The 22831-nt window shown below is 35.9% G+C and overlaps 2 protein-coding genes across 4 annotated transcripts; one reads left to right on the top strand and one right to left on the bottom strand.

Annotated features, from left to right (window-relative positions):
* Positions 1-1079: 1079 nt before the first annotated feature.
* On the bottom strand, positions 1080-12157 carry hgh1 (HGH1 homolog (S. cerevisiae)). The gene is made up of 7 exons (NM_001002522.2): positions 12108-12157; positions 10575-11184; positions 8271-8371; positions 8073-8171; positions 5466-5557; positions 3964-4086; positions 1080-1374 (listed from the first exon to the last, which is right to left on the bottom strand). The coding sequence occupies exons 2-7, from the start codon at positions 11114-11116 to the stop codon at positions 1198-1200; spliced, it is 1134 nt and encodes a 377-aa protein (NP_001002522.2). The 5' UTR covers positions 11117-11184; positions 12108-12157; the 3' UTR covers positions 1080-1197.
* Positions 12158-12298: 141 nt separating this feature from the next.
* On the top strand, positions 12299-21609 carry exosc7 (exosome component 7). 3 transcript variants are annotated; one of them, XR_012394562.1, is made up of 9 exons: positions 12299-12382; positions 13367-13468; positions 13556-13650; positions 14551-14716; positions 14804-14874; positions 16332-16455; positions 16990-17389; positions 17768-19331; positions 21256-21607. XR_012394562.1 is itself a non-coding variant. In NM_001017585.1 (8 exon segments), coding segments are annotated over 8 exon segments (876 nt in total). In that variant the 5' UTR covers positions 12299-12325; the 3' UTR covers positions 21544-21609.
* Positions 21610-22831: the final 1222 nt, after the last annotated feature.

Genomic DNA, 22831 nt, shown 5'->3' with positions numbered 1-22831 from the left:
CAGCAAATGACATTGTCATTTGAAAATCACTTAAGAGAGAGTTTATTTCTTTATAATGGAATATGTGGAAAATTAATCTCTGTTTACATTTTACAGTCTGTAATGAGTTATTGTGAACTCCATTATCCAGCTTTAGCTATACTTTAATATCCAGCCATAATCAAATTGAGACAAAATCAGTGTTTTGGCACAAAATAGCTTTCTTGTCAGTTCATGTTGATTTAAATGTTTGACCACTCGGTAATACAACCTAGCACATACAACCAGATGAAAAACAACATTGTTCCACCAAAACCTCCCACATGTAGTATCTCACAGTAAAAACTGTAGTGTTTCTGAATTATACTATAGTAAAGCACTTGAATTAGTGTGTTGTGTGTGTATTCTATATTTATCAATATAAGAACTAGAGTAATATAAACAAATGACTTGCTACCCTACTGAAAAAAACAGCTTAAACCAGCCTAGGCTGGTTGGCTGGCTGGTTTAAGCTGGTTGACCAGGCTGGTTTTAGAGGGGTTTTAGCCATTTCCAGGCTGGTTTCCAGCCATTTCCAGCCTGGTCTTAGCTGGTCAGGCTGGGAGATGACCAGCTAAAACCAGTTTGACCAGCCTAGCCAGGATGGGAGCCCAGCCAAAACCAGCTATGTCCAGCTTAAACCAGACTGGTCAAGCTGGTTTTAGCTGGATTTAGCTGGTCATTTTCCAGCCAGACCAGCTAAAACCAGGCTGGAAATGGCCAAAACTCCTCTAAAACCAGGCTGGTCAACCAGCTAAAACCAGGCAACCAGCCTTGACTGGTTTAAGCTGGATTTTTCAGCAGGATATCGAAAAAAACTGAAGTATACTACAGTATTTTCACAGTTTATCAGTTCACGATAGTTAATACGACAGCATGCTATAGCATTCATAACAAAGAGTTGCATATATCATAATATATTTACAGTATAATACACTTTACTACAGTATGGTTCAAAAACACAGTAGTATTTATATATATGTATAAAAAATAAAAATAAAAATCGCTGTAGTATTTTTCTTTTTCAAGTGTATTGTATTGTGCATCATAATCAAGCCAAAGACATGACAACATCTTTAATTATGATCCTCAGATACTCATTTTCATTCGCATACAGATGCTGTACATTCGACATTGATATAGTCTCTATTTGAGTATTGTATTAGTTCTGATGTGTATTCATCTCTCCAGGCCTTCCCGAGATTCATTCTGGCTCTTCTCTAGCTCCTGTTTGTCCTTTTCCATTTGCTCCTGCTCCTTGGCGTCCAGTTCCTGGAGTTTTTCCTCCACGTCTTTGGGAATCTCCACCTCCATCAGGTTCTCCATTCCCACCTCCGGCTCGTCTCCAATCAAAGCCTTAATCGAAAGACACGCACAATTGCACATGAAACCCGACTGGACCTGAATAGCGTTCGAGAGAAGCTAACGAGATGCCAGACAGCACTTCAGTTTTACTGTCATCCCCAAGTACCAATTTCGGGAACCCGACAACATGGAAAAAACCCAGTAACTTGATAGCTCCCAAAGTGTGGTGTTAGTTTAAAAACTGCTGCATTAAGAAAAAGCGGCCATTAATCCTGGATAAATATTAGCCACAGCATATTAGCTGCTTTTATTGATGCTAATTAAAACGGTTGGGTTGAGGCAAGCGGCCGAACCGCTGCTTCTGGCCTGCAGTTCAAAAGGGATCTCCCAGACGTTATGGAGAATATCATGCTTTAATAGGAGACCCTGTGACATCTTTTCCATGGGGCTGTACCCAAATATACGCCTGCCACGCTGCAAGGAACAGGCTTTTTCCACCAAATTAGTGTCTCCTGGCTTATTTTGTGTGTCAACCAAGCTCATAAATCCTGGTTTTGGAGGATTGGAAGTGATCTGCATTCTGAGTCTACTAAAGCACAACACATCCACAGAAAATTTTGCATGCGATGAGTTTTGCTAAAGTGATGCAACAGACATGTAATTGGATTGAAGTGCATTGATTTGAAGTGAAATGGAACCTAAATGTACCAGCAGCAAAGTTCTTTCCGCTCTTCGTTTAGGATTTATTAACTGTTTGATGTAACTATACACAGTGGGGTATTGTTATAATTTGTAGCATCTGCTGCGTCATGCTAGCTACATTCATTTATTCATTTTCGTCAGCTTGGTCCCTTTATTAGTCTTGGCGGAATGAACCACCAACTTATCCAGCACGTTTTTACACAGCGGAAGCCCTTTCAGCCGCAACCCATCTCTGTGAAAATGCTAGCTTCAACAATTTTTAATCACACATTACATGTTTAACCCTTTAAAGGCTGGGACACACCTAGCTGATGGCTATCTTTTCATCCAATAACGTATAACTGGAATATTGCGTAAAAGATTTGCGAACAATGCAGCGTTTTCATCCAATGAGAACAAAACCGTCACTAACTAAAAAACAAGAACATTAAAAATAAAAATATATATATAAATAAAAATATAAGTTGGGAGGAGAAACTTTTTCTTATATAATTAAAATTGTCCACCAGATCATCTTCCATTATTAGAATTTATTCATATTTATTCATAATTTATGCAAATGTTTTCAAACTTTTCCATAGACCAGTCAACCTGTAAACCAAATTTGTTTTTACAAAATAAAGGAGTTTTTGTGAAACTGCAATAAAAATATTTCAATTAATGTGGTTTGGAAGGTTAACAGAAACACAGCTATGGATAAGTTTAAAGGTGTTGACTAGCGTATTTTCCTGAAAACTCACAAAAAAAAAATGAAACAATTTTGGACAAAATTGTCACATCAAAAAGAACCGGCTGCATGTACTTTATCCTGCTTATGACATGGATATTTTCCACAAAACACTGATCTGTACTATGGCTGCACAATATATCATTTCAGCATCGATATAACAATGTGTGTGTCCACAATAGTCAGATCGCAGAACAGGCAATGTTGAGTTGGGATTGTAGTTGATCAACAATTGAGAAAGCATGAGAATTGTGGTGTAAAAATTCAGTATAGTATATTCCATACTGAATTAAATATACCATAATAGAGTGAAACTTTATAATTTGCATGTGTTTTAAGGCCATTTTAATGAAGTTTAAAGCATCCGGGAACAAAAATCTACAACATTTGTAACTGTAATGAAGAATGATTTTACTGAATTATTACAATGATGACCATACAATGTTGTTTTACATTTCATTACTCAATTACTATACTGTTAGACTCATTTTTGTTTACTTTTTTCTTTGCTCTATTGTAATTATTCTTGCTTGCATTTTGTTTATTATATTTATACATGACCAAAATCACCCCAATCATTCTAAACTCAAGATTTCTTTCAAGCCATCTGGTAAAATTGTATAATATTGTATTAATATTTATTGCAGAAAAACAAAACGTCACAATGTCAGATTTTTCCAATATCATGCAGCCCTAATCTGAACTGTAATAATTTAAAGAATCATAATAGATGAACCTGGAGTTACTAGTTTAATCAGTTGTTATAAAACACACTGAACTGAGCTAAACTGAACTGAACTTAAACACTAAAAACTGAACTACACTGTTCCAGTTACTATGACCATTTGTGTGAAGCTGCTTTGACACAATTAACATTGTAAAAGCGCTATGCAAATAAAGCTGAATTGAATTGAATTGAATTATACAACTATAACACAACGTGGAATGACGCTATTGACCAATCAGAATCAAGTATTCCAGAGGACAGCTTAATAAACCAAAACTACACACAAACATGAAGTAAAATGGTCTCAAAACATTGCCGCATCGATCATCTCGAATTGATTCGTTGCCAAAACATATTTTGGATTTGCTTCATACGTGATCCCTCCATGCATAAAGCAATCCCAGAATATATTTTGGCAAGCGGTTGATTCAATTCAAGCTGCCAACATTTCTTTTTTTGTTGACAAATGTAATTTTTGCTTTACCTGGACAAGTTTCTCACAGGCTGAGATCACATGCGGATCCTTCTCCCATTTGTGAAACTCCCTCATGATGGGATAAACGTTCTTGCTCTTCAGAATCTGCCGGCCCACTTTAGTAGCTGTAAGCTGAGTACAAACAGACCACTGAGAAACCAGACGAAACGCCAGACAAACCAATATACAACATCTTTAACCAGCAAGGATGCATCCCATTGGTCAAAAGTGACAGGAATTACTTTTTAAAGGGGAGCTATTGTGCAAAAATCACTTTTATAAGGGGTTTAAACACAGTTGTGTGGCAACAGTGAGTGAATATAGCCAGCTTCTAATGGTAAATATTTATTAATAAAAAAAAATTTATAATCACACTTGATAAAAACAGTCTACAGAAACACTTTGATTGACATTCTCCCTTTGTCAGAGGGGGAAAGCCCCGCCCACTGGTGACCATCTCTCCCTCATTAGCATAAAACGTTAGTCTTGTTTCTGAATCTGCCACTACGCTGACACACAGGCATCTGTAGCTCCACCCTCTTTTAAAAAGCGCACAATCTTATTTAAATTTAAAGTGACAGTCACCAAATAACCACAATTAGGATCAAAGCCTAAAAGGGGCCGTTCCAAACAGTTATACAACATTATTAATGTGGTATTTTGAGCTGAAACTCTAGAGACTATTTTATATCTTGTAAAAAGGGGCATAATTTGTCTAGTTTAATGCTACAAATGCCTGTATTTCATATAAATGCTTAATATTTTAATAATACAAGTTTTCACAAATTTAATGAGCAGCACAGCTTTTTTAAAAACATTTATAAGGATTTTACTTCATCATATTATACTCATTTCAAAAGGATCGCATGGCACTGAAGTGAAAAAAATACAATTTTATAGCATGTGTAAACAGAAAACTCTTAATATTGAAGCAACATTTCACAATATTACTGCATTTTTGGGATGACCAGAAGAGACATGCAAAAATATTAAAGGGGTCATAAACTGAGAATCCAAAATTCCCACAATATTTCGACATATAAGAGCTTGCAGTACTACGAAAACATTCTGTGAGTTTCAGAACTCAAAACTTTTTGTCTTTCTTCTAAAATAAATCAGCCAAAACCAAATGACAAATTATGGAATGTTCTACTTTATGATGTAATAAGGTTGATAAGCCCCGCCTCCACAGAAGAATGCTTCTACTAGTATTAATATGCAAAACTGTTAACCAATCAGAGCAGTGGGCTTCACTTTTGAGTCTATACTAGTCTCTTACTCATCCAAAGGGTGTTCTGATGACGGAGTCAAGAACAGAAAATAGTTCATTACTCCTAAATTACGATGCTTTTGATGTCAAAATCTCGATAGTAAAAAATAAAAATAATTAAGTTTGCGAACCTTTTAAAGAAATCTCACAAACTATACACTTTTGAATGCTTATGTCCATCACCAGTAACTAAAAAAAACTATTTATATATCTGATAGATGAAAGATTTAGGATCCCTTACAAGCATCAAAGTTTCTAAGAGCATCTTGCGGATGTCAGGATCTTCTTCTCGCCTTTTATCTTCAGGCAAATACTGCAAGTCCACCGGCAAACCTGTAAAATACAGCCGAAATTTAAAAAGGGTAAAATACATCAATGTGTAAGATTGAATTGCAGAGTTACAACCAAGCAATGTTTGTCTGTGCAAAACTTTGTCATAATCCTATGTCCTGTGAATTAAAATTTTTGTTATTATCAATGTGTTAGTGTTAAGGATAGCTATTAGCTAGTTTGCTATAAAAGCTGTGACAAAATTAGCATTTAGAAGATATAAACATAGCTGGATCAATGATTTTTTAGACATCACCCCATGCTTTAGTTTCTCCTCAAATCTTCTGACCAATCGAATGCTCTCTAGTATCTGTCATGCCCCGCCCCCTTTAAGACACTTCTCATTTGCTTTTCATTTGACATGCTTGAGCTCAACCACTCTCACTGGCAGAGCTGTTATAAAACAAAACGCTATTGGCTGTTGTTGTTTTTTTAAGGGGGGAGGAGCTACTATATGTCCCGCCTACTCTTCATGTTTCGGTTGAGATTAAGTCAAACATTGAATACAAAATAAATCACATTTCAAAGCTTTAAATAGGAAAATTATCAACTATTTTTTTGGACATTTTTGAATGAAATGCTAATGGTCATATCCAAATCAACTCATTATGCTAAGCTAAGCTAAAAGTGACCCTGCTAGAACAAGAAATCTGCTGAATGGATTTAAAAACGATTTAACTCTAGGATACTTATAAATTCATTCATTTTCCTCTGCTTAGTCCCTTATTTATCAGGGGACGCCACAGTGGAATGAACCGCCAACTAATCCAGCATATGTTTTACACAGCAGATGCCCTTCCAGCTGCAACACAGTACTGGGAAACACCCATACACTACACCATACATTCAATTCCCCTATAGCGCATGTGTTTGGACTGTGGGGGAAACTGGAGCACCCAGAGGAAACGTTCACCAACAAGGGGAGAACATGCAAACTCCACACTGAAATGCCAACTAGCCCAGCTGGGACTCGAACCAGCGACCTTCTTGCTGTGAGGCGACAGTGCTAACCACTGCGCCATCATTCCCCCCTGAGACTTATAAAATGAGAATTTATTTTAAAATAAAGGTGGACTGTTCCTTTAAGGGATTGTTCAAATCTCAGAACGAGCAATAAAAACAAGGACCATTTGCCAATTATGCTGCGCACGCTAGTCCAAACATGCTGTAATAATATTAGTCTGAGGCTACAGCGATACAGGCTTCGCAAGCACTTCATAAAGGTCTCATAAGGTCACTTATTAACTAGGACGGTTCCTCTCTCTTTTCACAATGTGTTTTTCAAATGCTTTGGTCAGAGCAGCCTGGTGCAATAAGAGGAAAATATGTTATATATAAACTTCTCAAACAGCTTTTATGAAACCGCACGCTTTTAACAAAAATCTCTGGCTTCGCAAATTCACAACTTCCTGCTGTAATGGCAGAATTTCCACTCTGCTCGGTCCATTTTCCCTTCACATGCTGTGGAAATACAATAAAGCTTCAAGCTGAAGCACAACTAAATGAGCAAACAGCGGCATCTACTGGATAAACCAGAGTGAAGCAGAAGACTCAGTGGTTAGCACTGTCGCCTCACAGCAAGACGGTCGCTGGTTCGAGTCCCAGCTGGGCCGGTTGGCATTTCAGTGTGGAGTTTGCATGTTCTCCCCGTGTTGTTGTGGGTTTCCTCTGAGTGCTCCGGTTTCCCCCACAGTCCAAACACATGCAATATAGGGCAGTGGTTCTCAAAGTGGGGGTCGCGTAACAATGACAAGGGGTCGCTTGGTGATTTCCAAATAGTTTAATAAAACTTATTTGAGTTTTGGATGACCATATTTTACTCATAACCCACAGAGGATAATAGTAGTGTTAAATACACAACAACATACAAATAAACAAAAACAAAATTATTATTATATTATTATTATTATCTATTATAAACAAATAAAAATCAGTCATCAGCCTTTACGTTTTATATTATAAATTAATAAATGAATATAAAAAATATATATGGTTAATAGACTGTTGCATTTATGTGTTGTCAATGTGCTCATGTTTATACATGCCTATAGTTGTGTCTACAAGGTTTATATATTTACAGTGTAACCACCTTGAAAAATGGGGGTCGCGAATCACTGATATTGTTATTTTGGGGGTCGCGGGCTGAAAAGTTTGGGAACCCCTGCTATAGGGGGATTGATGAACTAAATTGGCCATAGTGTATGAGTGTGTGAATGGGTGTTTCCCAGTACTGGGTTGCAGCTGGAAGGTCATTCGCTGTGTAAAACATATGCCGGAATAGTTGGCGGTTCATTACGCTGTGGTGACCCCTGATAAATAAAAGACTAGGATGAAGGAAAATGAATGAATGAATAAATGATTATGTCCATTTGTTTCTGTCTTAAGTTTCTGGTTAAAAAAAAAGGAAAAGGAACAAAACTAAATTACCCTTGCTTCTGAATACCTGCACTGTAATGTACATCGTTTCATCAAAAACACTATTAAAAATAATAATAATATATTTTTTTTAAAGCGTCACCTTCATTCTCCTCCTCTGAGAGCTCCTCTGGTCCAGCCAATGGCAATAAAAGGAACGGTAAAATATCGACAGCATCGCTGAGCAGCCACTCATGATGGACTGTAAAGATAATACATCATATTTGATTAGAATTTTTGCTGCACAATATATCGTTTTGGGCACTAGAGATTATAAAGTTTGGTGAATGAACACATGTACCATAGTCAAAACAGCAGTTTCTGAGTGTTCCCACCACCCCTCCTCGTCTGGTGATGGACTCCTCATACTGTGTGAACGGCAGGAGTCTCTGAATCACACACCTGCACACACACACACGAGACTATCAACTTTCACCGGCTTAGATACACTCGTAGACTGTAAAAAAAAAAAAAGTAAATAATCTGTAATAAATTCATCCCATGATTATAATACCATCTTTTTGGGTATGTACTACATAAAAGTCATGTTTTTGACCCACCCCTACTGAAAAAACAGCCCAAACCAGCCTAGGCTGGTTGGCTGGTTTAAGCTGGTCGACCAGGCTGGTTTTAGAGGGGTTTTGGCCACTTCCAGGCTGGTTTCCAGCCATTTCCAGCCTGGTCTTAGCTGGTCAGGCTGGGAGTTGACCAGCTAAAACCAGCTTGACCAGTCTAGCCAGGCAGGGAGCCCAGCCAAAACCAGCTATTTCCAGCTTAAACCAGCCATTTCTAGGTCTTAGATGGCCAGGCTGGAAAATTACCAGCTAAACCCAGCTTGACCATCTAAGACCTAGAAATGGCTGGAAACCAACCAGGAAGTGACCAAAATCCCTCTAAAACCAGGCTGGTCAACCAGCTAAAACCAGCCAACCAGCTCAGGCTGTATAAGCTGTTTTTTTCAGTAGGGACACCATGATTTTTTGTTTTCTTTATGGACCTATACCATGATAATACTATGCTTTTTGATATTTATTATTGTAATATCATAATTTTTATTACACTTCTTAAAATACCATGTTTTTGGGCATGTACAACTAAAAGTCATGGTTTTAACACCATGGCATTTTGTTTGCTTTATGGTCCTATACCATGACAATATCCTGCTTTTGATGTAGTAATTGGTCAAACGCATGGTATAATTATATTAAGAAACAAAACACATATTATTACCATGTTTTTTACTACAATATTACATTTTACTAAATGGTAAAGCCATATCTTGGTTACTAAATAACATATTTTGAACATTTACCTTGATATTGCCATGTCGTAAATGCCAAAAAAACATGGTAATATCATGTTTTTGTTCCTTAATATGATTATACCATGTTATTTTGGCATTTACTGAAATTACATGGCAATCCCATGGTAAATGTCCAAAAAAAGCATAGTATCATTATAATAATGAACCAAAAACATGAAATTACCACGCTTTTTAAACTTTTTTTTCTTTGTTTTACATTTATTACATGGTAATATCATGTTTTTGGTTCCTTATTATGATTGTACCATGCTTTTTTTGGGATATTTACCATGAGATTACCATGTAATGGTAATGTCAAAAAATGCACGGTATAATCATATAAAGCAACAAAAACATGATATTACCATGTTTTTTTTGGCATTTAATACATGGTTATGTCATGTTTCTATTCCCTAATATGATTAAACCATGTTTTTTTGGACATTTAACATTCCATTGCCATGCAGTAAATGCCAAAAAAGCATGGTATAATCATATAAAGAAACAAAAAACATGATTTTATCATGCTTTTTTCCATTTATTACATGGTAATATCATGTTTTTGGTTCCTTATTATAATTATAATATGCTTCTTTTGGACATTTACCATGAAATTACTATGTAATGACAGTAAATGCCAAGAAATATGGTATAAATACATTAAGGAACAAAAACAAAACATACTTTTTGGCATTTACTACATGGTAATCGCCTCTTTTTGATGCTTTTTTGGATATTTACTATGCCATTACTATGTAGTAGATGCCAAAAAAAGCATGATATATTCATAATAGGGAACAAAAAAAAAGATATTTCCATGTATTTCTATTTTTTACAATTACTACATAGCAATGTCATCTTTGATTCCTGCTTTTATTTTTGACCTGTATTCTAATATTATTTTTTTTGGTTCTGTGCCATGATAATACTGTTGTTGTTTTTTTTGCATGCACTACAAGATTTTTAGACTATACCATTATAATAGCATGCTTTGAAAGCAATACAGTTTTCTGTGTAACCATACAGTATTCTTACAGTATTATTGGGTCATACCATGATAATAACATGCTTTAAAAGTAATACAGTTTTTCTGTGTAACCATTCAGTATTATTACACTATTAACGGACCATACCATGATAATAGCATGCTTTGAAAGTAATACAGTTTTCTGTGTAACCATACAGTATTCTTACAGTATTATTGGGTCATACCATGATAATAACATGCTTTGAAAGTAATACAGTTTTTCTGTTTTATTTTATTCAGTATTATCCTCCTCAGTATACAGCAGTGTGGCTCACCTGTCCTTGTCCAGGATGAAGTGTCTGGCCTCGGGCAGCTGTGTAAGGTTGGACAGCAGGGGCGCCAGATAATGCAGCGAAGCCTTCTTATTAAAGCCCTCCGTGCAGAAGATTTCCACCAGTCTGTCCAGTCCCACATTCAGCTCCTGCAGGGCTTTGAACACATCTCTGCATGTTTGTTCATGTCGGCTCAGGTTACTTAAGATTGTACAGATCCGATCCGAAAACACAAACTCCGGGTCCTGGAGCTTCGGGATCAGTTTGGACAGAATCTCAGTCTCTTTAACTAAAGGCTGATGGAGCGTTTCGTCTGCTGAGAGGTTGATCAGGGCATGAAAACAGTCCTTCACGATGGCAATGGAAGGGTCGCTGGTTAGAGTCACCAGGGCTTTCAGAAAGTCTGGTTTGGACTGCAGGTATCGGCACCCGTCCCTGTTCCCTGTGAGGCCCAAGATGTAGCCGGTGGCCTGACCTTTAACATCCGCTCTCATCTCAAGAGTGAGAAACGACAGCAGATCTTTAGCTTCATCCTCACTGAGCATCTCGGCTCTTGGGTCAGTCTGGTGGTAGTAACTTTAAGGTTTGTTCTTGATTTTTGTTTCAATACAAACTGCAAAAGGAAATACAGTTTAGCAAATATTATAATATAATATAATATAATATAATATAATAACAGCTGTAATCATAGAAATAAATGTACAAAAATGACAAATGAGAATTAAAAAAAAATAAATAAATTTAAAAATGAAATCAAAATGTTAAATTGTACCCTTATTGTATTCCAAATAGCTTCAAATGTAACATGTATACATATTACTAATGCAATTTTACATTTCATTTATATATATATGTATATATATTTTTTTGTTTTAGCTTTATTTAAATGAAATATGTTATACTCCATTTAGTATTAGCTCAATAATAACACTGTCATATTCAATAACATAGTTTTATTCAAGCTGCAAATGAAAAAACGAATAGTTTAATAATAATATAATTATAATAAATAGCATAGCAGTAATTAATTATTATTATTATATTATTAAACCAAGACAGGCAGCTATAATCGCAGATTAAAATTAAGAAATAAATAATAAATGAATAAAAATAAGTGCACTTAAAACAATTAACTTAACTTAAGCTAATTGTTTTCTAAATACTACTTATACATTTATAATACTATGTTTTTACATCATAACCAGAATCTTTCTTTATACAGAAACAATATTCGATGTCTTATTTAAAAGGTTAGGGTGTTTGACTGTGTCTTTTGAAAAGTATAAATCTAAATTGATATGGTATTACCATCACCATACGATGGTAACTTACCACAGCAAACTCTCACTGTTTAAGTCATAATAATGATGGCAGTGTGTTTATCATAACAGTGCGAAATTATAATCATAACTGATCGAAGTATACAACTGGATGTGGAAACCTAATAATCAGGCCTAACATTGATAAACAGTTGTAAAGAGTGCAGAAAATATGTGATATAATTCAAAATCATTTGTTTAAATAGAATAGACTTACCACATTCGCGATATACAGAACACATGTGCGCTGAACGTAGTTCCTAGTCTAGAAACTGACACATTCTTGATCCAATCAGATTGCACGTTAGACAAATAGTCCCGCCTTTTTTCTTACTCCCGGGAACATGATTGGCTCGTTTAACCCCCAGGCTCCGCATTTTTTTTCTTTTCCTCGCGCTTTCTGATGACGCACAATTTCGCCGTGTGTTTGAAAAAATGGCAGCTGTTAAAGTGTGCGAAGCGGAGAAGGTTTATATAATGCACGGAGTTCGAGTAAGTGAAATCAAATATGAATATATATGAGTTTTATTGAGTTCATATGACAGTATTAATATTAATAAGATTGTGTCCGATGCCCTGAGTGATCTGTTTTGGGTTCTACATCCGAGATATGCAATAATTTTAGTAAATATTAGTCTGAAACATTTCTTTCTGTTGTTGACTGCATTTAGCTGACTTAATTACATAGTTCTTACACGTAAAGTTAATGTTTTGTAAGCTACAATAAAACTAGACAACTATACCGGACAAAACCCCAAAACACAATATTTGGTTAACTATAGAATATAATTTATGATATTATATTATATTATATGAAACACACATCCTGTACTGTGACATTTAGTTTATAATACGTTTTTTTATTGGAATATGCAACATGATTCATCAGACTGATATTTGATAGCTTGAATTATAATATGGGTCTATTATGTCTCTGTTTACAAATTAGTCTCTGATGTCCCCAGAATGTATATGTGAATTTGAGCTCAAAATACCACACAAATAATGGTTTATTACTCTTTAAAACTGCCCCTTTTAGGCTTTGATTCTAATTGTGACGTTTTGGTGACTGTCGCTTTAAATTCAAATGGATTGTTTGAAAAAAAGATTGTGCTCTTTTCAAAACAGGGCGATGCTTCAAATGCCACAAATGTGTCAGCATAGTGGAAGATTCAAAGCTGCTGCTTCTCACTCAGGGCTGTTTATGCTAATGAGGGAGAGATGGTCACTAGTGGGCGGGGCTTTCACCCTCTGATGACGCGTACAAATGGAGAATGTCAATCAAATTGTTCCTGCAGACTGTTTTTATCAAGCGTGATTATAAACAATTACATTAATACATTTTTACCATTAGAAGCTGGTTATATTCACACACGGCTGCCACACAACTGTGCTTAACCCCCATATAAAAGTGATTCTTGCATAATAGGTCCCCTTTAAGCTTTAAAAACTTTAAAAGTGATGCATTTCTTTCAGGATGACCTGAGATTGGACGGGCGAGGATGTGAAGACTACAGACACATGGAGATCGAGACAGATGTGGTGTCAAATACTGATGGATCTGCTAAAATCAGTCTTGTAAGATGTATTTTCGAGTTTTAAGTGTTGTTATAACTTACCATCTATGTTTTATCGATGCAGTCTGTTGTGTGATGTGTTTAACAGGGTCACACAGATGTTCTCGTAGGAATCAAAGCAGAGATTGGTAAACCCAGACCAATGGTACCAGACGAAGGTTATTTGGAGTTTTTTGTAGACTGGTGAGTTTTTAGGATTATGTTTATTAGTTCATCCTGCCTCAAAAAAATATATAAGAAACATCCATCAAAACAAATAAGTATATTAGAACTTAAAGTGCAGTACATGCACAAAAAGTGCAGGGTCAATAATTTATTATAATTTATTTATCTTGTTATTATAGTTTCCTCAACTTAAACCCATAAACTTAAAATCATTGTTTGCTATTTGAAATTCAATAATTATTAATTGGAAAAATAAGAAACATTTATATATTGTTTTATTTGGTTTCCCAAAAAACATTTTTCATTTTTATTTAGTTTAGCTGAAAACTAAAGTAATACATGAAAACATTAAATTAAACAATGAATTTATTAAATAAAATGTTAATAATAAATAATAAAATAATAATTATTATTATTATTGTACTATTTTATGTTTCGTAAATTATATTAAAACAAAAATATTATTGTACTATTTTATATTTTTTGTTTTTATTTAAGGGTAAGATTTAGTCATTTTTGTTATTTGTTTATTTTTATTTGGAAATTTAGTACATGATTGTTTGTGGAAATGTGCATGTATCGTGAGAGATAGCCATTCATTCATTTATTAATTTCCCTTCGGATTAGTCCTTTTATTTATCTGGGGTCGCCACAGTGGAATGAACCACCAAGTTATCCAGCATACACAGCAGATACCCTTCCTGCTGCAACCCAGTACTGGGAAACATCCATACACGCTCATTAACACACATACACTACGGCCAATTTAGTTTATTCAATTCACCTATAGCGCATGTGTTTGGACTGTGGAAGCTATCCAGTTCATGCTAATATGTACGAATGCAGATTAGCAATGAATATTCACCAGTTTGTTCACGCTTGTGACAGTGCCTGTGTATAACTTTATTTTTTTTGTAGCTCAGCAAACGCTACTCCTGAGTTTGAGGGGCGTGGTGGAGAGGAGCTGGGAGTGGAGCTCAGTAACACCCTCCTTAAAGTGTTCAACAACAGACACAGTTTAGACCTGAGATCCCTCTGCATCTGCCCAGGGGAAAACTGCTGGGTGCTGTATGTGGACGTGCTGGTGAGTGACACGAGAGGCCAATCACCACAGCATCTCTGGACATAAATGATGGAAATATTGTGACTATATCTGCATGGTTATTTACAGTTGTTGCAGTGTGACGGAAACCTGTTTGATGCCATATCTATCGCAATAAAAGCTGCTCTGTTTAACACACGGTAAGTTTTCCTGGCTGTTTCCCATCAGGAAATATAAAAAAGGCTAATATTTAGATTTTTTTTTTTCATGTTCATTTCATGTCAATGTTTTAGATATTTATTATGCATTTTGCACATCATATTTGTAGATTTGTTTTTTTAATTTAGCTTTTTTTATTTTGTTGTTGCTTTCAACTTCAATATATGTTTATTTTGGTTTAAGCTTGAGTAATTTTATATCTTAAATTTATTGTCTTATGTTATCGAAGTGAGTTTTTAAAATTGCTAAGGCAATATTTTGTCTCACTAAAATGTTGCTTTGTTTTAATGAGTATATTCTAAAAAATAACAGTGTGCAGATTTGTATTTTTTCATTTATTAAAAAATGTATATATATAATAATAAGTAAGTAATCATTTATGTATGTATATATATATATATGTATATATATATATATATATATATATATATGTGTGTGTGTGTGTATATATATATACACACACACACACACACACATACATATATATATGTATGTGTATATATATATATATATATATATATATATATATATATATATATATATATATATGTATGTATATATATGTGTATATATATATATATATATATATATATATATATATATATATATATATATATATATATATATATATATATATATATATGTRTATATATATATATATATATATATATATATATATATATATATATATATATATATATATATATATACAGTTGAAGAATTATTAGCCCCCCTTTTAATTAATTAATTATTTTAATATTTCCCAGATGATGTTAAACAGAGCAAGGGAAATTTTCACAGTATGTCTGATAATATTTTTTCTTCTGGAGAAAGTCTTATTTGTTTTATTTTGGCTAAAATAAAAGCAGTTTTTAATTTTTAAACACTATTTTAGGGATAAAATTATTAGGCCCTTTAAGGTAATTTTTTTTCGATAGTCTACAGAATAAACCATCATTATACAATAACTTGCCTAATTACCATAACCTGCCTAGTGAACCTAATTAACCTAGTTAAGCCTTTAAAAGTCACTTTAAGCTGTATAGAAGTGTCTTGGAAAAATATCTAGTCAAATATTATTTACTGTCATCATGGCAAAGATAAACTAAATTAGAGATGAGTTATTAAAACTATTATGTTTAGAAATGTGTTGAAAAGAAATCTCTCGTTAAACCGAAATTGGGGAAATAAAATAAATGGGGGCTAATAATTCTGATATCAACTGTATGTATGTATACACACACACACATACATACATACATACACACACACATTTTTTTGTTATTTTGGCAGTATGAAAGCATTAGAGTCTTGATAACGTGATTCGTGGATGTCTTAATGCAGTACTTCGAATTCAGACAGTAATTAAAATTGACTATGCAAACTGTGCAAACCCTAAATGAGTATAGCTAAATTATCTTTCTCTTTTCCGGAACAGGATCCCCAAAGTGCACATCTCTGAGGATGAGGAGGGAGGGAAGGAGATTGAGCTCTCGGACGATCCATTCGACTGCATGCGGCTCAATGTGGAGAACGTCCCTTGTATCGTAACACTCTGCAAAGTACTGCAATGCACCGTTCTGTTCATCTTATATTTAATACATTAATATGGATTTCCATATACAGTTGAAGTCAAAATTATATTTCCCCTCCTGTAAATCTTTTTTAAATGTTTCCCAAATGATGTTTAACAGAGCAAGGACATTTTCACAGTATGTCTGATAATATTTTTTCTTTTGGAGAAAGTTTTATTTGTTTTATTTCGGCTAGAATAAAAGCATTTTAAGGTCAACATTATTAGCCTCTTTTTCGATATTTTTTTTTCAGTAGTCTACAGAACAACCATCATTATACAATAACCCTAATTAACCTAGTTAAGCCTTTAAATGTCACTTTAAGCTGAATACTATTATCTTGAAGAACATCTAGTTAAGTATTATGTGCTGTCATCATGGCAAAGATAAAATAAGAAATGTAGAAATGTGTTGGAAAAAAAATCTGCTCTTTGTTAAACTGAAATTATGGGTAAAAATATACAGGAAGGCTACTAATACTGACCTCAGCTGCATCAGTTGTGTTGTTTTTGTGTTGGTCAGATCGGTCACAGGCACGTGGTGGACGCGACGCTCCAGGAAAAGGCCTGTTCTGTGGCGAGTCTTCTGATTGCAGTCACGCACACGGGAATGGTGACCTGCGTCAGGAAGATGGGAGGAGGAAGTCTGGACCCGGAGAGCATCTTCGAGATGACTGAGGTCAGATGAGTTTTGACAATTGTTTTAAAAGTAAATAGTTGGGGTGTGCGATTAGTTATTGTCCGTAAAATATTGCAGTCACCAAATTGCAGTTTTTCGTAGTACTGGACAACAATTATGCCGATTAATTGCATCTAAAATAAAAGTTTGTTTTCACGTAATTTAAGTGCGTCTACTGTGTATATTTATTATGCATATAGAAATATACAAAGGCATGCATATATTTGAGAAGTTTCTTTATTTGGTCCCACTTTATATTAAGTGGCCTTAACTAATATGTACTTACATAGGTACATAGTTTGTTACAATGTACTTATTGTGTAAATACATGTATTTACTGTGTACTTATGCTTGATTAAATACATGTATGTAGTTACATCTGTAGTTAACTTTTGTAATTACATTTGTAAATACACTGTTGACCATCCCTTACACCTTAACCCACCCTTAAACCTACCCATGCCACCAAACCTGTCCATAACCCAACCTCTATCCCAACTCAAAAGCACCACAAGTGTTCTCAAATACATTATAAACACAGTAAGTACATTGTATTTATTTTTTGATGTAAGTACATAGTAGTTAAGGACACTTAATATAAAGTGGGACCATTTATTTTTAGGTATATGATACAAATTATATAAACATTTGAATATGTAAAAAAAAAATCATGTTTTTTTGTCTGTGTATGTGTGCATCACAAATACATAATAAATGTAAACACTCACCGGCCACTTTATTAGGTACACCTGTTCAACTGCTCGTTAACACAAATGTCTAATCAGCCTATCACATGGCAGCAGCTCAATGCATTTAGGCTTGTAGGCATGGTCAAGACGATCTGCTGCAGATCAAACTGAGCATCAGAATGGGGAAGAAAGGGGATTTAAGTGACTTTAAACGTGGCATGGTTGTTGCTGCCAGACGGGCTGCTCTGAGTATTTCAGAAACTGCTGATCTACTGAGATTTTCACGCACAACCATCTCCAGGGTTTACAGAGAATGGTCTGAAAAAGAGGAAATATCCAGTGAGCGGCAGTTCTGTGGGCGCTAATGCCTTGTTGATGTCAGAGGAGAATGGCCAGACTGGTTCCAGCTAATAGAAAGGCAACAGTAACTCAAATAAGCACTCGTTACAGCTGAGGTCTGCAGAAGAGCATCTCTGAACACACAACACGTCCAACCTTGAGGCGGATGGGCTACAGCAGCAGAAGAGCACACCGGGTGCCGCTCCTGTCAGCTAAGAACAGGAAACTGCGGCTACAATTCACACAGGCTCACCAAAACTGGACAATAGAAGATTGGAGAAACGTTGCCTGCTCTGATGAGTCTCCATTTCTGCTGACACATTTGGATGCTCGGCTCACAATTTGGCATCAGCAACTTGAAAGCATGGATCATCCTGCCTTGTATCAGCGGTTCAGGCTGGTGGTGCTGGTGTAATGGTGTGGGGGAGATTTTCTTGGCACACTTTGGGTTCATTAGTACCAATTGAGCATCGTGTCATTGCCACAGCCTACCAGAGTATTGTTGCTGACCATGTCCATCCCTTTATGACCAGTGTCTCCATCTTCTGATGACTACTTTCAGCAGGATAGCAAACTTTTATCTTGGATGTAATTAATCACGATAAATCTTGCCCAGCACTGGTTTTTAATCACCAAATTAACAAATTCTGTCAAGTCAAAAAGCATTGATGATTATGCTGGGTTCTCAGTAAACAAGGAATTTAATATTCGTGCGTGGAAACTGGAACGACAGTAGGCCAGCCAAATGAAAGTTGGACCACTGCATGTATTATTCAGTGATAAATTATTGTTTTAACACAAATTTCATTGGATATCATTTTTATCCTAATTTTACACAATTTTTGTTGTTGAATTACCTTGTTTATTAAACGAGAATTGAATGAAGTGCGTTCAAAAACAAAGCCTGCAACTTTACTTCCTCAGCCAAAAGGCCAGAACACATGAGAACAGAACGGCAGGCGATGCAAATCACGTGGAATCAATAGCATGGGTGTCAATGGCTGCATGAACATTCTTCATAACATCATCTTATGTGCTGAAATGAAGAAAGAAACCCACAGAGGCCTTAAACTGTTTGTGTCAGGGTTTGTAGAGTAATCTGGCACCAACACACTGCTGGAGTTTCACTTATATCAGAGGATGTCCTCTAGTTCAGGGGTGGCCAACCCTGTTCCTGGAGAGCCACCCTCCTGCAGATTTCAGTTGCTCCCCATATCAAACACACCTGAACCAATAGACCTTTTACGCAAAAACCGGAAGTACGTCAACAACGTGTAAATCCCAGTTCCGGTATGAGTTTTTTGGCGGAGAAAAGGCAGCTAGAGTGTTTTCGGCGAGCCTGAGTTGTCTTCCGAAGTTAATTAAATAAGTAATTAAATACATGCAATTAAAATAGGGGAGAGCGGGGCAGAACCTAACACAGGGCCAGTTGTAACACACTTGTTTTATATACTACCACACATGCTAGTATGATAAAACTTCGTGTATTTACTAGATGTCACAGCAATAAATTGTTTCATTATTAAAAAAAAAATTTATTTTATTAGTTGAGTTTCGTGAACAGCTTATATTATTAACATTAATTTGTTCAGGTAGATATGCATAACGGTACACACAGGTGACTAGCGTTAACTAAATAAACTATGAACAATCTTAACTGCAGGTGGGATAGTGGTAAAGTTGATTTTATATTTGCACATTCAGACTTTCCCTTTAACAATATAATTTCTTTAAAGTATTATTTGCAAACTCTAAATAGCGAAATCATATTAGCAGCCAATGACTATCAAAGTACAGCATTAGCTGCGTCCCAAATCGCATACTTATGCACTATTCTACGCCATTTTCTAGTATAAATAGTGTAAGCAGTGCGTTCACATTGAAAACTCTAAAAATAATAAGTGCACTTTAATTACCCGGATGATGCACTCATTCAGCAGCTAAAATGAAGTGTGTAATGATGGACACTTCACGCACTCAACGACCGCAGGTTTGCTTACGTAGCGGAAGGGGCGGAGCTATCGGACGCACATGTTGAATAACTTTATTTAATTTGGATGGTGAAAGCAAAATTCTTTTACGAGAGTGATTAAAGCGCCTCCCGATAGTGATTGCGGCAATACTCACGGCAGGTATTTTTTGATAATTCGGCCGTTTACTTCAATGATTTGGCGACCGTCAAACGTCATCAGGGAAACGGTTTGAATTTCCGCTTAGTAAAAAAAACATTAGTGTGCCATTTGGGACGACACTACATACATATACTATCCTGTTGAGTGTGTAAGTGCATAAGTACATAGTGCATGAGTGTATAGTGTGCCATTTGGGACGCAGCTATTGTTCACAATCAAATAACCAGTGTTAATGTTGTTTTCAAGTCATGTTTGCATGGTTATTTCGATCGAATATTCAAAGTAACATGGTAAATAATATAGAGACTTCTGAATAAACGAATGTGTGAATATAATACCAACTTTACCTCAATGCAGGTGGGTGTGTCACGTAGTCGTGATCCATCCTTGCTGCCTTAGCCACCGTGTCGCTATCTTCACAGCATAGCTGTTTAGACTGACGTTTGTAGGTTCTGTCATATACTGACTCCCTTCTCAAAGGAGCTGTAAAGTTGTTCCAAGGGAATAGGCTCGGGACAACATCACTCTTCAGGCGGCGAACGACGCAGCCACCACTGTAATCATCCAGAGCGAAGTGCCGGCTGCAGACATAGGTGCTACCTGTTTTACATTAAAACTATGCCCTTCCTCTCTTCGGATCGCCTGTATCCATTTGGGTTTCAGGTTTGGATCCACAGGAAAAGAATGAAATAAAAGGTAGGACTGTGTTTGGTTAGAAGACGAACAGCCTGGAACACAACAGAAACTGCGATTCTTCGACTCTGCCATATTTCGTATCTGCCGCTATGATAACAGGAAGTTCTAATGCACTACAGTGACGTATTTCCGTTCGAAAAATGCGGAAGTGCGTAAAAGGTCTATTAATTAGGACCTGAACACCACGTGATAATAACAGGCAGGTGTGTTTGATATGGGTTGCAACTAAAATCTGCAGGAGGGTGGCTCTCCAGGAACAGGGTTGGCCACTCCTGCTCTAGTTTGTGCATTTTATATGTTTAATATTCATCAGAATAAACAGTCAATGTGTGGAATTAGACTATGACATAAATCCAGCAGTTTGTTCATAATAAGCTCAGTGATTTTTGGGTTGTCGTCTGGTGTTTATATGGAGTATTGCTCTGTGTTTATTGTAGGCTGGTAAACGAGTAGGAAAATCTCTTCATGCTCCTCTCATGGATCTGCTCCAGAAAGAAGAAAGTCTTGGAAAGAAACGACAGAAAGTGGGATTCCTTGGATAGCTCTCTGTTCCTGTTTTTGTTTGTTTGCTTGCTTTGTTTTTTAAATAAATGATTTCTTTTTTCAGTGACGCGTGTCATTTCTCACTTCATAACTTCAGCTAGCACAGACGGTTACGTGAGCTTATATAATGCTGCGGTTTTCCCTTTTCATTTTTCCAGCTGTCGTCTGAAGATCAGCTCGACTGTTTTGAAGAGTGCATTTGACGGGGCAGTTCACCCTAAAATGAAATTTTACTCTATTTTCTCTGGTTATAAACCTTTATTAGTTTCTTTCTTCTGTTAAACCCAAAAGACAATACTTTGAAGACAGCTGAAAACCGGTAACCATTGACTTCCATAGAATTTGTTTTTCCTATGGAAGTCGATGGTTACAGGTTCTTTTGCGTTCTCTGGTTATAAACCTTTATTAGTTTCTTCTGTTAAACACAAAAGACAATACTTTGAAGACAGCTGAAAACCTGTAACCATTGACTTCCATAGTATTTGTTTTTCCTATGGAAGTCGATGGTTACAGGTTCTTTTGCGTTCTCTGGTTATAAACCTTTATTAGTTTCTTCTGTTAAACACAAAGACAATACTTTGAAGACAGCTGAAAACCTGTAACCATTGACTTCCATAGTATTTGTTTTTCCTATGGAAGTCGATGGTTGCAGGTTCTTTTGCGTTCTCTGGTTATAAACCTTTATTAGTTTCTTCTGTTAAACACAAAAGACAATACTTTGAAGACAGCTGAAAACCGGTAACCATTGACTTCCATAGTATGTGTTTTTCTTATGGAAGTCGATGGTTGCAGGTTCTTTTGCATTCTCTGGTTATAAACCTTTAATAGTTTCTTTCTTCTGTTAAACACAAAAGACAATACTTTTGAAGACAACTGAAAACCGGTAACCATTGACTTCCATAGTATTTGTTTTTCCTATGGAAGTCGATGGTTACAGGTTCTTTTGCGTTCAACAGAAGAAAGAAACTCAAACAGGTTTAGAACAAGAAAAGTGCACTGTAAAAAGTTATTGTTTACTTAAACCCATTGCCTTAAAAGCAGCAAGTTGACTTTACTTAAAGCAGGGGTGTCCACACTCGGTCCAGGAGATCCGGTGTCTTGCAAAGTTTAATTCCAACCCCAATCAGACACGCTTGGGCTAGCTAATCAAGCTCTTACTAGGGTTTCTAGAAACATCCTTGCAGGTGTGTTGAGGCAGGTTGGAGCTAAAATCTGCAGGACACCAGCCCTCCAGGACCGAGTTTGGAGACCCCTGACTGACTTAAGGCGAGTAAACCTGTTGTAACT

Source organism: Danio rerio, chromosome 19, assembly GCF_049306965.1.
Source record: "Danio rerio strain Tuebingen ecotype United States chromosome 19, GRCz12tu, whole genome shotgun sequence".
Taxonomy (NCBI): Eukaryota; Metazoa; Chordata; class Actinopteri; order Cypriniformes; family Danionidae; genus Danio; species Danio rerio.
Note: the sequence above shows the minus strand (reverse complement) of the source record. Positions and strands in the feature narration are given on the sequence as shown.